The sequence below is a fragment of the Cyprinus carpio genome, chromosome B19, assembly GCF_018340385.1.
Source record: "Cyprinus carpio isolate SPL01 chromosome B19, ASM1834038v1, whole genome shotgun sequence".
Taxonomy (NCBI): Eukaryota; Metazoa; Chordata; class Actinopteri; order Cypriniformes; family Cyprinidae; genus Cyprinus; species Cyprinus carpio.
Window position 1 is genome coordinate 11,540,016 of NC_056615.1, and position 14,776 is coordinate 11,554,791.

The following is a 14,776-nucleotide window of genomic DNA, read 5'->3' on the forward strand; positions in this document are numbered from 1 at the left end:
AACATATCCGTTTCATAAGAAGACCAGACTTCCCAAAACTAGATCCGACTTCTCCACCACATTACTCTATATCCTACACCACAGGCTAATACAGCAAAGATACACACACTTGCACAAAAACAAAGTAGTGTGTGAGACCTGGAAGTCACACATAACCCCACAGAACATCTAACAACTGCTAGCCTGACAGCGGATCTTGCTGTTGGCCCAATGAGTCCCTAAACACACCACCGAGGCACATTACACCCGCACATCTCCAGGAAAAGAGGGCATCATAATTAAATAAAGCAAGCTTGCCTAAATATTCTGGCTCTATTAAAATAGCTGTAATGTCCTTCATTTCTTGCAGGTGGAATTATCATCAAAATAATTTTTAAAAGCACAATATTAATAAGCACAAAGGCCTCAGACCTTTTAGGCCATCCAAGATATAGATGATTTGATGAACAGATCTGGAGAAATGTAGCATTACGTCACTTGCTCACCAATGCATTCTCTGCAGTGAATGGGTGCCGTCAGGATGAGAGTTCAAACAGCTGATAAAAACACAGTAATCCACAACATTACTCAGTTAATGTTTTGTGAAGTGTAAAGCTGTGTGTTTGTAAGAAGAAAATCCATCATTGCTTTAAAATCCTCTAGTCCTCTATCAATATTGCTTTCTCAAGTGAAAAAGAACCATCTTGTTTACAAGCAAAAACAATCCAAAACAGTTCAAATCAATATCTGTGGATTTTAATTATGAATTATGGAGTCATATTTTGGAAGTGAAGCGACAGTTAAAGTTAAAATGCCTTGATGGATTTGTTTCATACAAACCCAGAGAGACGTTACCTGATGGACTGAAGTCATGCGGATTACTCGCATTATTGTAATTCCTTTCATTTTAAACAAACATCTATACATCTTGAAGGGCCTGAGAGTGAGTAAACTGTCAGCAAATTTTCATTTTTGGGTGAACTATTCCTTTAATCATGTTAAATGCTAAAAGCAATTTAGGCAGCACAATATTATAATTTACAGAATGAAAAAAAAGCAAATTTTGAGATTTGCTAATGATTATGTTTCACAGTGTTATAAAAATGTTACATTTTTAAAGATTTACTTTAAGTGAGCAGTAAATGAAGGCAAAGGTATTATGAATATAAAAAATTGTCTCTATGGAGCTCTGCACATGATATGTGGGAAAAAAATATATATATTGTGAAATATAATTAATTCTCTTGATTTACTCAATCATTTTGATTTAACTGAAATGGGTAACAAACGATTTTTTTCCAATGGAAAACAGCACACATTTTGTTACTTTTCTAACTCTGTAGGTGGGCAACAACAATAAACCTTGATGGGAAGAGCTTTGAAAGTGTTTTTCCATTGTGACTCTCCCTGTCATGCCACATTTAAACTGTGTGAAATTATGGCTTCATCAGCTTCTTATCCTCTTTCTTTAGTGTGTACTGATTCAGACACAACTCACAACAGTAAACGGCCACCCAGACGCAAAAGTCTTTGACATCGCTGTGATTTAGCCAATTTATTGCCTTTGGACTGCAGCTCGGGTTCGAACAGCTTCACCTGCACGCACACATAGAATGAAAGGTGGTCAGAGCTGAGGTCTGTGTACATGGAGTAGTTTGTGTTTGGAAACTCGCTATGTTTTCTAGGCAACTGTCATAACTGTTTTGCAGCATGGCATTCCAAGACTGAAGTGCTGTAAATCAGACACACACACACACACACACTTGCCGTCCTTCCAGTTATTCCCTCCATGCTCATTGTCTCTCTAACCTCGTCCCTTTAAACGCCATCATTTGCCTTCCCCTTTAACCTCCTCTTTGAACCCACTTCTCTTCTCTCATCCATTGTCATCGCCTTCTTTTCATCTTCTCTTTATTCTTTCAATCATTTCTTTTAAATGATTTAAGCTTCACATAACTACTCTTTCTTTTCTGAAACTCAAATTGAAATTCAAACGATCTTGCTAACTATAATACTACTTGTTTTTCGGGCTTTCACGCTTTTTGATTCCCTTTCCCTTCTATTTCATAGCCATGGAAACTAAGGGGGACTGGAAAAGCAAACAGGTAACCCATGGCAACAAGGGAATTGAGGGATTCAGGCTGAGTCACCCATTGAGCTGCCCGAAAAAGTTGCAATTTTAATGGACACAGGTCCCAGGCAGGTTTGATATGTCATACTCCTTTATTGTATAATTTGAAAAAGTTCAAATGATCAGATTTTAAAAGGTTTTTTTTTTTTATATAGAATTTTTTTTTTTAAAGCAGTTTACTTTAAATATTTAATATTTTTTCTCCCTAAGAAATAATAAAAATAATAATAATAAAAAGATGCCTTAACTACTCAATAAAATTTTATTTTCAAGAATCGAAAAGTTTATTTTCATTCTTTTTAAGTTTTTTTTATTTGTTATAATATCAGGACAGCTATATTACCCTGATTCATGTAATTTCAATTTTTTCATATTTTATTTGAAATATAAAAACAAATGCATGTCCATCATAGAAGAGATGTATTCAAGTAATTGTGTGCATGTATTTTAATTAGTGCTGTCAAAATTAGCGTGTTAACGCAGGTGATTAATTTTTCCAGTTTAACAGCGCTTAAAATATTTAACATCATGTTCAACAGCAGCAGTTTAAAAAAAGGAAATCAATAACTCTTATAGCTTTAAGGATTCATATAAACTTAATTTAGAATTTAGTATTTGATAACTTTATTCAATTTCTGTATATTTCCTACTTTAATGGGTTTACGTTTGTTTTAAGTTCACTTAAAGTAGTTGTTATTTTTTAAAGTCTAATAAATTGTAAAAAATTGTAATAAATAAAGTCTAAAAAACTGATAGCTCTCAATTACACTGTAATGTTGAATGGCTAAATATATATAGTCTATATATATATAGTCAATGGTTAAAAATTAGGGGAAAACATTCCTAGAGACATTAAAATATTCTCTCCTTCATTCATAAAAAAACATGGCATTAAACAAACATACAGTCTTTATGTTGTTTATACATTAATTTTAGATTGGAATGCGAAATTATCGCAATATAAAAGTATATTTATAAACTTAAAAATGTAAGGTGGGATTAATTGCAATTAATTTCAGAAAAAAATTGTGATTAATCAGTAAAAAAAAAAAAATCTATTGACAGCGCTATTTTTAACATACCTGTATTTTTGGATAAATTAATAGATCCAGACAAAAATAAAAATAAAAATGTGCGACATATATTCGTCAACCCTAATATAGACTTGATAAAAATGGTTATTGCTGTCAAGTCACTGTATTTTAGGCTTAGCTTGTACAGTTTCATCCAGCATTCCCCTATAACAACAAACAAGCTTTCCAGACCAAAAAGAAAGGCCCAAAAGTTGATGGAACAAACACAGATCACGTCTGACAGAGGCGAATCTACAGGGACACAAGCTCGACACATGGTCGTAAAAAATGTGAGGTTAGGATTGGCAGGAAAAACTCTGTTGAGGCCATAGCGTGACAGTCTGCAAAGCATTCCAGATGTGCCTTGGATACACTTGTATCCGTTTTTAAACAGTGACTAGTGTTTTCTCACACTTTCGATCACATATATACCAAGTCACAAAAAAGTAACTAAACCTCTTTCCCTTTAACCAGTTTTCTCTCTGTATTCAACAACTGTTTAGTTCAGCAACACAGACACGGTCTGTCAGGAGTAATGAAATCAGCAGGAAAAGCCAGAGCAACAGCCAGCGAGTCTAAAAAGAGTTTGGCTCCCAACATTTGGCCTCTCTTCTCCCACACGAGCCTGATCACAGTTTATTTCACAGAACTTGATCCACATGCAGCTGTATGTATCAATGCTGAATCCCAGAACACTAATGTTACACAGTATCTATCTAGAAAGCACTGCATGCCCTCCTTTCCAACTTTAGTCAACTTCCAGACTGCTTTAAATCAAATCAATGACTCAGGACACACAAAACAAGGGCCACTTGCTCGTTAAGTCTAATTTATAGATTTGATTTAAAGTGATTTCATTATTTTGCTCAAAGGGAACATTTAAAAAAAAAAATGTATCAGTGTTTTCTGTCCATATAATGCAAGTCAACGAGGTCCTTTGTTGCTTTGGATCCCATTGACTTTCAGTAAATGGACAAAAACAGTTGAAACATCCTTTTTCAGTCTAAAAATTCTACTTTTGTGTTCTTAAGGAGAAAGAGGGTCAGTTTTTGAATGACGTGAGGGTTAGTCAATGATTCCCTAAAGAACTCTTTCTGAACACACACTTCTCGGTGTCACAGTCAAATCTCTTACCTGCGACTCGCACCACTGCCCTCTCTGCGGGGTCCAGCACTGAGTCCTGGCTCTTGCGCTTGCGTCTCTCATGTTTGGATAGGTTCCATGGCAGAGTGTCACCTTTGGACCCGGCTGTGCTGTGGGCGCAGGGCGAGAGAGAGCCCCCAGACCTCTCGCTGCGGAACGAACGCTCGCTCACACACGAACGTTCACTCAGGCTCTCTTCGTCTGAGGAAGACATCTCACCAGAGGGCTGGGAGGAGGTATATGTGGGGTGGCAGGGTAAAAAGGGAAACAGAAATAAGGTCAGGATGGAAACAGAAGCGTGTAAGTGTGTGAGATGTATAATTCATCACCCATAGGGCAACGTACTACTACTATACACCACAGAACACGAGTAGAAAATAAGGCCGGATTTGTGAGAACATATCATTTGAACACTCTGCAACAGAATGAAAGTAAAAGAGATGAAGACAGATGCTTCTGGAGATCAGGTGAACAGCGCTGACTCACTTCAATGATGATGATGATAAAGAAAAGTGGCAGGACGATCGAACTCTCTTTTCAGTCACCTGTTCCTGATCAGTACTGGACATTGCATTTGGCAGGGCCATACCTCTCTGATGAGCATTCCTCTGTGATCAGCTGGAAGGAATGGGGCCCAAGGGGGCTAGAGTGGGTTCATGTCCATCACATTACTCCACAGCAGCTGAACTCATCAATATAAGTGAGCTCAGTGAAAGCTGTCTGGAGATGTGCTCCCCTGTCCAATCTATTCAAGTCATTCATGAAAGGCTTGCTAGAAGAGCTATGGCTACTCTGGGATTGTATTTATATATTTTTTATATTTAAAATATTCATATATTTTATATATATTGATAGACATTATATATGTGTTTGCAACTGTATTTTCAAATTTAAATTATTTTTTATTATTCACTAAAATTCTTAATTAAAGTATCTGAATTAATGACAAATAAGGGTGTCCAATATTTTGTAAAAATATATATGTATTTTTTTTAATTTTAAGTAAAATGCACATCAGATTCTTGTTCTGTATTTGTGTTGGTGTCATATGGTGTTTAAAAGCTTTTGTACCATTTTCAACAAAAGCTTTGATTTAATAACTCTTGAAATGTGGAGGAACCGGGGTCGTTGTCGGGGGGACAGCCGGGAATGTTGTCCCAGGCCGTGTGATGAGTGGGTTTTCTATAGTATAGCCTTCGAATTAAGTAGGGGGGAAGGGGATTCGCACATTTTTTATTTATTTTTTCCCAAGGCTATGCTTTGGGTTTAACCATAAATATTTTACAACATTTTTCTTGAATTCATTTTCATAAATTTTTTATATTTAACCACAACAATGGAAAAACACTTTTATCAAAACTATCCTCTATTTTCTTGAAAACAGTTAAAATATATATATATATATATATATATATATATATATTTTATCATACAGTAAATTTATATATACGTGTGCATGTATGTATTTTTATTTTTTACTTTTGATTTATCCTTTGTCCTGTGACCCAGATAAATGGATGGATTGATGGATGCATATTTTTTTTTTCCAAATAGTACTAGTTCTATTTCCTTAAAAATACTAAAACAATAAAAAGAATATAGCAAATCACTTCTTGATTTATATTTATGTATTCGTCCATTTTTCTTTCTTTCAATGATTCTTTTTTTTTCTTGCCTTTTAGGTATTAGTTTGTAATATTATACATAATCTGTATAATATCATCTAGCATCATCTAGCTCAAACAGTAGCGCAACTTCAGGGTCATTAGTTTGATTTTTTATATATATAAATAAGTTGACAAAATGTTTCTTTGTATGTTGTATTAATGAAGTGTGAGTTGCTTTGGATGAAAAAGTGTCAGTAAAATGCATAAATGTAATGTTGATGTGAACGAGTCTGTCCTGGAAACCGTTTCTATATATCAGAAAATGTATATCCCCTGCATATAATCTGATATGTCCTTTACTGCTTCTCGAAAGCAGGACTAAGTTCACTCAAAACCATGTTGCTGAAGCTCGATCTCTTTGCCATCCCGCTGTTGCCTGTCAGCATGGTGGTTCAGTGGCAGCCAACAGATATAAATAGAGGCAATGCTGTTTTCAAAACCTTGCTATGTGATTATGCCTGTGAAGGAAAAGGGAGAAAACTACTGCTCTCTTTTACATTATTTCATCTCTCATTTCTTTCCTACCACCACACTAAGTAAGTTCACGACAGCTGAATGCACTCAGTGCACTGACACAGTGCTGTTGTGTTGATTTAAAGTCTCTGTGCAACTGGGTCTGCATTTGCACAAAGAGTCTGGCTTCCCACAACGTTCACCAAGCACGTCCCAGAACAGCCTTAGTATTGCGCCACTGCTCCATTTCCCTTCGAGAGAAATGATAAGTTTGTGGAACAGAGGCTGGTGGCATTTGTTCTCTTGCTGTGTTTATACAATGTGTGCAGAGATGTGTTCATGCGCATTCACCCATGAGGACAGAAGCATCTGCTATGAGTAACTCTGACACATCTCTATAGACACACTCACTCAATAATGACACTTGCTGGGAATGGTTACGGAGGAGGGGATCTTATCATAGCAATAAATAATGGCTTTGCATTATTCAGAGCACTGTGGGCAGTTAGGTATTAGTTCTTATGGAAAATATGAAATTTATTCTGGGTGTAATATCACTTGGTCAAGCATTGTGCAAGTTTTGAGCAGTTTGTGCCTTTATATATTAGGGGCTCTAAATTGGTTTTGCTTCAGGGCCCATCAGAGTATATATGGACCAACAAAAAATCCTTAAAGGAATAGTTCACCCAAAAATGAAAATTCTGTCATCATTTACTCGCCCACAAGTTGTTACGAACCTGTGTGAGTTTCTTTCTTCTGTTGAACATAAGGGAAAATATTTTGAAGAATGTTGGCAACTAAATGGTAGCCACTAAGCTACAGTCAACTGTTGATGACAGAATTTTCCTTTTTGGGTAACTATCCCTTTAAAACCTTGTTCTGTGCTGAAAATCCTTTACCTAATTTGTTGTCAGTCAAAAATTACCAGCCTTTTTAAAACTGCTTGTAAATCTCTCATTATGTTCAATTATCACAAAATCTTGTCAGCTTGTTTTCTTTCATCACAGGTTTGATATTTCTTTTGTGGTAATGATACTTTTGGCAACATTCACTCAAAACTGAGGTGCATAAACTCAATAATGCCTACGATCAATCAGTTCCAAAAAGAAATACAAAAACCTGAACTAATTGAAATAAAACAAGGTGATAAAAAGATTGAATCCAATATTTGGTATTAATACAGCATAACAAAAAACGTAAATAAAAATTATAAGCACATTTTTGTAGGCTGGTAAACGCCATTAAAAAAAACAATTAAAAACACAACATGAGGATTAAAATAATCACAGAAATGCATTCATTTAGCACAAATTACATTGTGGTAAACACAAACTTACTTTTGTTGTGAACCCATATTTAATGTATTCTAAGTTGTTGTTATTCTGTGGTTAGCTGCATTATGTTACTTTCATTTAGTTTTGTTTTCACCCACTGTCCACAGAAAAGACCCGTGGCCCATGTTTTTGGTCGAAACCCACCAGTTGAAAACCACTGATCTATTTCAACAAATCTGACCTGGGAACATGTCCTGCAAAAGACAGATACAGTAAATATAAAGTGCTAGAACAGACAATCCAATCCTGCTTGCAAGGATAGTAGCATTTTTTGATTGCTGGCTAAAATGTTTGATCGGATTTAATTAGTGCTGGAGTCTATTAAAAAAAAAAACACAATCACAGACACTATTTGTCCTATTTTTAAGGTTTTGCATGTTTGCCAAAGGGCAGTAGTTACAATAAGCCCCATTTGATCAGATAAAGGATGGATTACGCACCAGGCCAATGGGGCCAGTGCCTGAAGCTTCTAACTGTCAGGAACCTCGAGATGTAAACTCATGTATGGACAATGCTTGAATGTGATGTAAATGAAGAACAATGTTGCAATATTATTAGTGCCTCTGAACACTTTTCTGCAGCTTTGATGTCGTAATTGCAACATCCTGACTTTCTATCTTGTAATTGTGATTTCTAATGTTTCTTATGTCATTTTTTATTTAGACTTAGCATGCAGCAAAAACTGTGAGGGGCTAGTGCCCCAAACCTTGCACCATAATTTTTTTAATTAGATTTGATAACTTCAAGGCATCTAAATGTATCTTTTGGAATGTCTGAAACTGAATGAGCAGAGTGCTTACACTCACACAGCAGGCGAACATGGTGCATGTGCATCTCTACAGCAGCACAGGGCAGAAAACCATCTGTGGATGATGTTAGATATAGCCTTTACCCACTCAACCTTCTGTACATTCACATTTTAGCCCAGGAATGGTTGTGATTATGTAAACACATTGAGCACAAGCCTTAGTTAGTCTGTCGAAGACATGAATGAATATTCACCATTTATGAAGGGAAAGACATAGATCCACAAATATTTCCCTAGGAACGCCCCTTCTTTCAACACGTACCACTACTACTGCCAAGTGATGGAAAATCTGACTCATTTCGCAGATCGGTTCATTCGAACACTTCATTTAAAAGATTTGAATTTAGCGGTGCTTTACGTCATGACGGAATTATTGTTCAAGTTTGTGTATTTAGCTCACAAACTGGTCAGTTGTGTGCAAAGAAAAATAGATCTGCATGTGAAACGCTAAAGTAAATATACTACAACCACCATAGTTTACATTTAACGTTTTGTGTACTTTTTCTAAAAGTACGATTTATTAAAAAACAAACTCTAATACAACTGTCAATCTTACAAGAACCATATTTCCTACGTTTTAACTTGAAACATTGTCAGTGTGTTGTCTATTCGTGAACCGCTCGGTCGGATTCAGTCCAAACCGTTGACGAATTTGTGAACCGGCTCAAAAGAACCACTGAAATATCTGACTCCAAAGAACGATTCGTTCACACATCAGACATCATAGATCGTAATGTGGCGGAAACCGAGGAGAGTGACCACAGAGGTGTGCAGAGCCTCTTTGTCCAAACACACTGAATAACGGTCTGTCTATAAAGACCCATTCATGCGGGCGTGAGATGAATAAATCACTGCCTTTTTTTGTAATTAATTAACGTGAGAAATGAACGCCTCGGCTCGCTCCCTGTAGAGAGAAACACTTCCGATGACCGATTATTAAAAGGAAATGAGGATGCTTGCAGGGAATCTAGGGTTTTTACATGATGGTTAAGCGTCTAGTATTCAAACGTTAACATTATAACAAACACTAGAAGCTAAAATTGTGACACACATATTATAAGAAAAAAAAAACGATGATTATCAGACACATACACCCCGAAGCTGACGGACAGAATAATGACGGACATTTGGACCTTCTTACCGTATAGCGGCAGCGCCCGTTACCGCACGCGGGTGACAGAGGCGGGGATGCGCTGGCTCTCGATCCCGACAAACACGCCTTTCAGCCGGACACAGACACACTGACTCTCGGCCCGTTTTGCACAGACCCGGCAGACAGACAGAGGAGGAGTACGGAGACTGTGATTCGGTAATGGCTGTCTGTTCCCCTCCTTTCATATCCCTCCTTCTCTCCCGCTCTCTCTTTCTCCGGCCCCCACCTCCTCCTCTTCCTCACTCTCTTCTTTTTTCATCCACCCTTAAGCCCAACCTCTTTAATGATGATGATGGTTTTAATAATCCTTCATTACGAGCATCACATAAAAATCACACAAAACTAATCAAATTCGATCTAAATTCCTATCAGTTAAATCTAATCATCTAATTTCCATCTTAAATTTAATATAAGGAAAGGGTAATTCTTGTTAACGCAACAGGATGCACACACTTTAAATGTAGTTTTTAATATGACACACATTGCATTTGTGCCTTCACTGTTGAACAAGAAGCATCTTAAACTAGTGGTTTTAAAGATGGTTTGCTGGTCTCCCATTCTGGACTCTTGACTGGTTTTAGAGGTTGTTTTTGTTTACACTGGGAGACCAACCAGACCAGCTGACAAACATCTGGACCAGACTGCGAGACCAGCTAAGACCAGCAAACCAGTTAAGACTATCAACAAGCATACTCTGTGTGATAAATGTGGCCACATACACTAACATTTCGCAAGATTGCCCCTTTCAAACATACTAAATACATTACTTATATATGTATTTTTGTTTTGCAGTTACCCATTAAAATAATAAAAGCATAATAATGCATCTGTCTGTCCTCAGTGAGCTGCGGTGGAATTCAGTGACAGTGAAGGATTAACTGCTGCTGGTGGACTGATCAAACAAACCATCACAGAGCAGCAGCCCCGACTAAAATACCAGTGGACATTCTTTCCCAAGTTTTAACTCTAGAAAGATTAGTATCACGTGAAGACAAACAACATCTAAAATGAAGTCAATTTGTATAGAGCCAGCTTTCGGTTAAAATGAACCCATGTGATGCACTCGATTTACTCAGCTTCTCAACAGAAATATCTAGCAGTTTATGAACCACATTCATTCAATTATTCAAGCAGTTTATAAGCCATACTTATCAATTTATTTGTAAAAATGTCTCGGTAGTATAAAAGTAATTTCCCAGTTGAGCCATTTCTAGTGTGATGCTTCATTTATTAGTTGTAAATTGAAGCTCAAAAATAGTGTTTCTTTACTGCCACCTACTGACCAACATACCCAATAACTGATCTTGGCTTGGTAATGTGATTGGGATGTCAAATGGATTGATGTTTTCATATTAATCTCTCAGCTGGAAGCTGTCCCATGGGAAGCTTAACCAAACCACTTTTTAGTTCAGGCTCAAAAACAGATTGAATATACTGTACCAAACGTTACAAATAATCAGATGCTCTCATGCTACCTAAAAGATCAATTCAAGCTTTTAAATGAATAAATCATTATATATATATATATGATATGTATATGATTTATTTATTCATTCATATATATGATTTATTTATTCATTTAAAAGCTTGAATTGATCTTCATATATATGTAGAGTTCAGATGCAAAAGCCTCTAAGTGCCGTCTGAAATTTTGGAGTCTGAAGGCTTTTGCATCTGAACTCTACATACATATACATATATACATATATATATATATATATATATATATATATATATATATATATATATAATACACACACACACACACACACACTTACACACACACAGTAGTCAATATTTGAAGTGGATCAAAACATTTCATCAAAGTTGTCCTAAGACAAGAACACATTTTGATTTTAGGACAACAATGGTGAAAGGTTCCACTTCAAATGTTATCTAGTGTATATAGTAATGATTTATTTATTTTAATTTAGATTATAGTTTAATACATATATATATATATATATATATATATATACCTTAATATATATTAAAATAACAAACTTTAATCTAAATTAAAATGTTGAAAACCACAAAAAAAAAAAAAAAAAAAAAAAAAAAAAAAAAAAAAAAAAAAACAAGATGTAAACTAATCATTTCTCTTTATCCTCCTAAATGATAACTGGTTTTTACTGAAGAACATACTGCAAATTTCTGCCATCACAATACAAATTACGGTTAATGTAATATATCAATATTCCCAATTTTATAATAAAAAGAAAAATCTCTGAAAACAAAGCACCTCTGTCATAATGACAGGAGAAATATTGTAGCTTATGAAGGGACCTTTGAATATTGTGCTTTTGAGTAAAAAAAAATGTTGAGAACCACTGCATTATAATCCAGTAGGTTTTAATAATAACTTGTGTAGCTCTTTTAGAGAAGCACACAGCCATGTCACGAGAAGAAAGAGAAGTTATTTAACAAAAAAAAAAAAAAAACTATGAATCTAAAACTGAATTATTTTTAACCTATGAACTTATGGAATTATTCAATGGATAGAAGCATTATCAAATATATTTTTGAAGAATGTTTTGGTGATTATTGACTAAAAAAAAACATGAGGGTGAGTAAATGATGACAGAGGGACAAAACGAACTGTCCCTTTAAAACTTGTATTACATATTTACACTAAATGAAATAACAGACAGTGTACAGACAATTACAATTACACAGAATCATTATATTTATTTCTCCAACATTAAACAATGTTGATACAGCAATAATATTATAATACATAAGTGAGGAAGCAACTGTACAACAGTTGGATTCAGGGCCGGGCCTCCTCACTGCCTGCGTGGTGTGGAGGGGGTGTGTAAGTTCCCTCTTTAATCATCTTCTCCCTCTGCTTACGCACCTCATATAAGCGCTGTTGCTGTAAGGAGTGATAACAGTGTTAGCAATGTAAAGAACCTCAAATACACTGCTTGAATATTTCCCAATGTGCTTACAGTCTTTCGGCGGTGCATGCATTCGTAGAAGTCTTCCAGCTCTAGTTTGCATTCCTTTTTGGCCCGGGTCTGGCCGATGCCGTGGGCGCACTCTATCCACTCCTTCTCAAAGGCATGGCAGCGAGCGACCCGCTTCTGTGGCTGTTCCCCGCTCTGAGCCAAGAGCCACTGGTCCAGATTAATACCCAGCCTTGACTGGAGGTCAACAAACGGCATGATTCTTGGAACTGAAAAGAAATATTTCATGTAAAACAAATGCAATAATGCAATCAAGCTTAAGAACACTGAACAAAGCAGTTGTTCATTTTTATATTAAATTACACCTCAAGGTTTAGAAATTGCTAGAACTTTAAATAAAGCCAATAAAGCAAAGTGGTCATATGCAACTACTGATTATCTCCAAAACTTGTTTATTGTTGACAGCAGACATGCCTAAATTATTATTCCATATATTATAGCCATATGGTTTTATTAAAACTTTTTAAAGACCTTTTCAAGACCAAGTAAATAATATTTAAACAATAATTCGAAGGGAACACAGTCAGTGTCAATATTACCAAATGCATTAACAACAAATGGTAAAAAACTACGAAACAAGTCTCCATTCATTTTTTATTCATTTCACACACACACACACACACACACACACACAAACAGAAAAATTCTGTTCCCAACAAAAAAAATAAAAAAACAACAAAAAACTAACAAAAAACAAAAAAAAAAACATTATGTTTGTTTCTCAGTATTCTTCCTGTGCAAATGTCTAAAGTTCTTAAATCAAGATTAATAACACCAGAAGTTTTCTGAGAAACTGATGAGAAAATATATTGAGTTTATGATTAAAACAAGAACAAATATCTGCCAATGAGCTCAGAAAAGTCTGAAGAGAAAAGGGTTTACACCCGCTGACAGATGTTTTTTTTTTTTTGTCTTAAATATAAACTCACTTGGTCAGTTTCTCAGAAAAAAATAATAAAAATCACTGTTTTTATTTTGCATCTCAAGTAAATTTATCTTGATTTAAGAAACTTTAAACATTTGTATTGTAAAATACGTTTTTTTTGTGCAGTACATGAAACTTTCAATACCGTAACTACATTTTAATTTAGGACTTTCTGCTCCAATTTACTACCTGCCTTAATTAGTGTAAGGGCGAATTAAGCGCATTTAAGACCAAGACAAATATAATTACAAAAACACAAATAATGTATCGGATTAGTAGGATATTCATTAGCTGGCGTTGATTTGTTAAATAAAAGGCGACCCTTCAGGTTAGTTAAAACTACTTGTAACGTTAGCAACATTGGCTTGTTTATTTTATATCATCACTGCAGAGTAACAGAAGTTGCTGCTGCTGCTGCTGCTGGCTAGCGTTAACTGGAGAGCTAACGACAGGCCTGATATCGACAAACCATGCATTTATTCTAGCGTAATACATGTAACTTACAACGAAAGGTTTACATTCGCGCTGGTACATATATACATTTTACACGAATGATACAAAAGCTCTCAAATTGTAAATACAAACACTGACCGTTCGGTTCAGAGTCACTTTAACCTTCTTCAGGCCCACAGTTCACGCACGACCTCTCAGCTGCCGTAAAGCAGGCTTGTTTGCGCCACTGCTGCAAACATTCTGACGTCGATGTCGCGCACTCACGGTAGAGGGCCGTGTTGGCACATTTGTGGATTTTGAACTGAAAACAGAACCAGTGTAATTTTTAAAAAAATGTATATAATAAATATAACTCATATGCTATTTTTGGCTTAGCTTTTAGCTTTGTATTTTACTTTTCATTTTAATTTCAGTCACTTTTAGTAGTTAGTTAGTTTTAATAGTTTAGTAATCTTCAGTAATTTGGTATGTGCTTATGTCATCTTTAGTCCTTTATATATTTTATTATAAGATCATAGATAGATAGATACAATTTTCTGCCATGACACATTTCTAATTTTCTTGATGTAATATTTTTATTCGAGCTAACAAAAATATTTTATTTTTAGTTTGTTATCAGGCTTTCACAGTGACACTATACCTTAGATGCATATAACTTTGCACGATTAATGATTTTAGTAATAGTGTT

The 14,776-nt window shown here is 35.4% G+C and overlaps 2 protein-coding genes across 13 annotated transcripts in view; both read right to left on the reverse strand.

Moving 5' to 3' along the window:
- Positions 1 to 9,955, reverse strand: part of LOC109112237 (microtubule-actin cross-linking factor 1-like) — a 159,815-nt gene extending 149,860 nt beyond the window's left edge. For 11 of the 12 annotated variants that reach the window (XM_042745279.1, XM_042745277.1, XM_042745281.1 and 8 more), the window contains exons 1-2: positions 9,730 to 9,954; positions 4,318 to 4,552 (exon numbers count right to left, since the gene is read on the reverse strand). In XM_042745279.1, coding sequence (XP_042601213.1) covers positions 4,318 to 4,540 — 223 coding nt within the window. In that variant the 5' untranslated portion in view covers positions 4,541 to 4,552; positions 9,730 to 9,954. Of the gene's footprint in view, positions 1 to 4,317; positions 4,553 to 9,729 lie in introns of all 12 variants that reach the window. The other variant, XM_042745267.1, reaches the window with a different exon arrangement.
- A 2,448-nt stretch (positions 9,956 to 12,403) lies between these two features.
- Positions 12,404 to 14,353, reverse strand: ndufs5 (NADH:ubiquinone oxidoreductase subunit S5). Its single transcript, XM_042745533.1, has 3 exons — positions 14,227 to 14,353; positions 12,693 to 12,919; positions 12,404 to 12,616 (listed from the first exon to the last, which is right to left on the reverse strand). Exons 2-3 carry the CDS (start codon positions 12,906 to 12,908, stop codon positions 12,512 to 12,514), a joined length of 321 nt encoding a protein of 106 aa, XP_042601467.1. The 5' UTR covers positions 12,909 to 12,919; positions 14,227 to 14,353; the 3' UTR covers positions 12,404 to 12,511.
- Between the last annotated feature and the right edge of the window lie 423 nt (positions 14,354 to 14,776).

Excerpts from the sequence above, each read along its gene's own strand:
- ndufs5 (XM_042745533.1), bottom strand. The coding sequence starts at position 12,908 with ATGCCGTTTGTTGACCTCCAGTCAAGGCTGGGTATTAATCTGGACCAG. Across the intron at positions 12,617-12,692 it reads GCATGCACCGCCGAAAGACT|CAACAGCGCTTATATGAGGT; the intron begins GTAAGCACATTG and ends CACTCCTTACAG.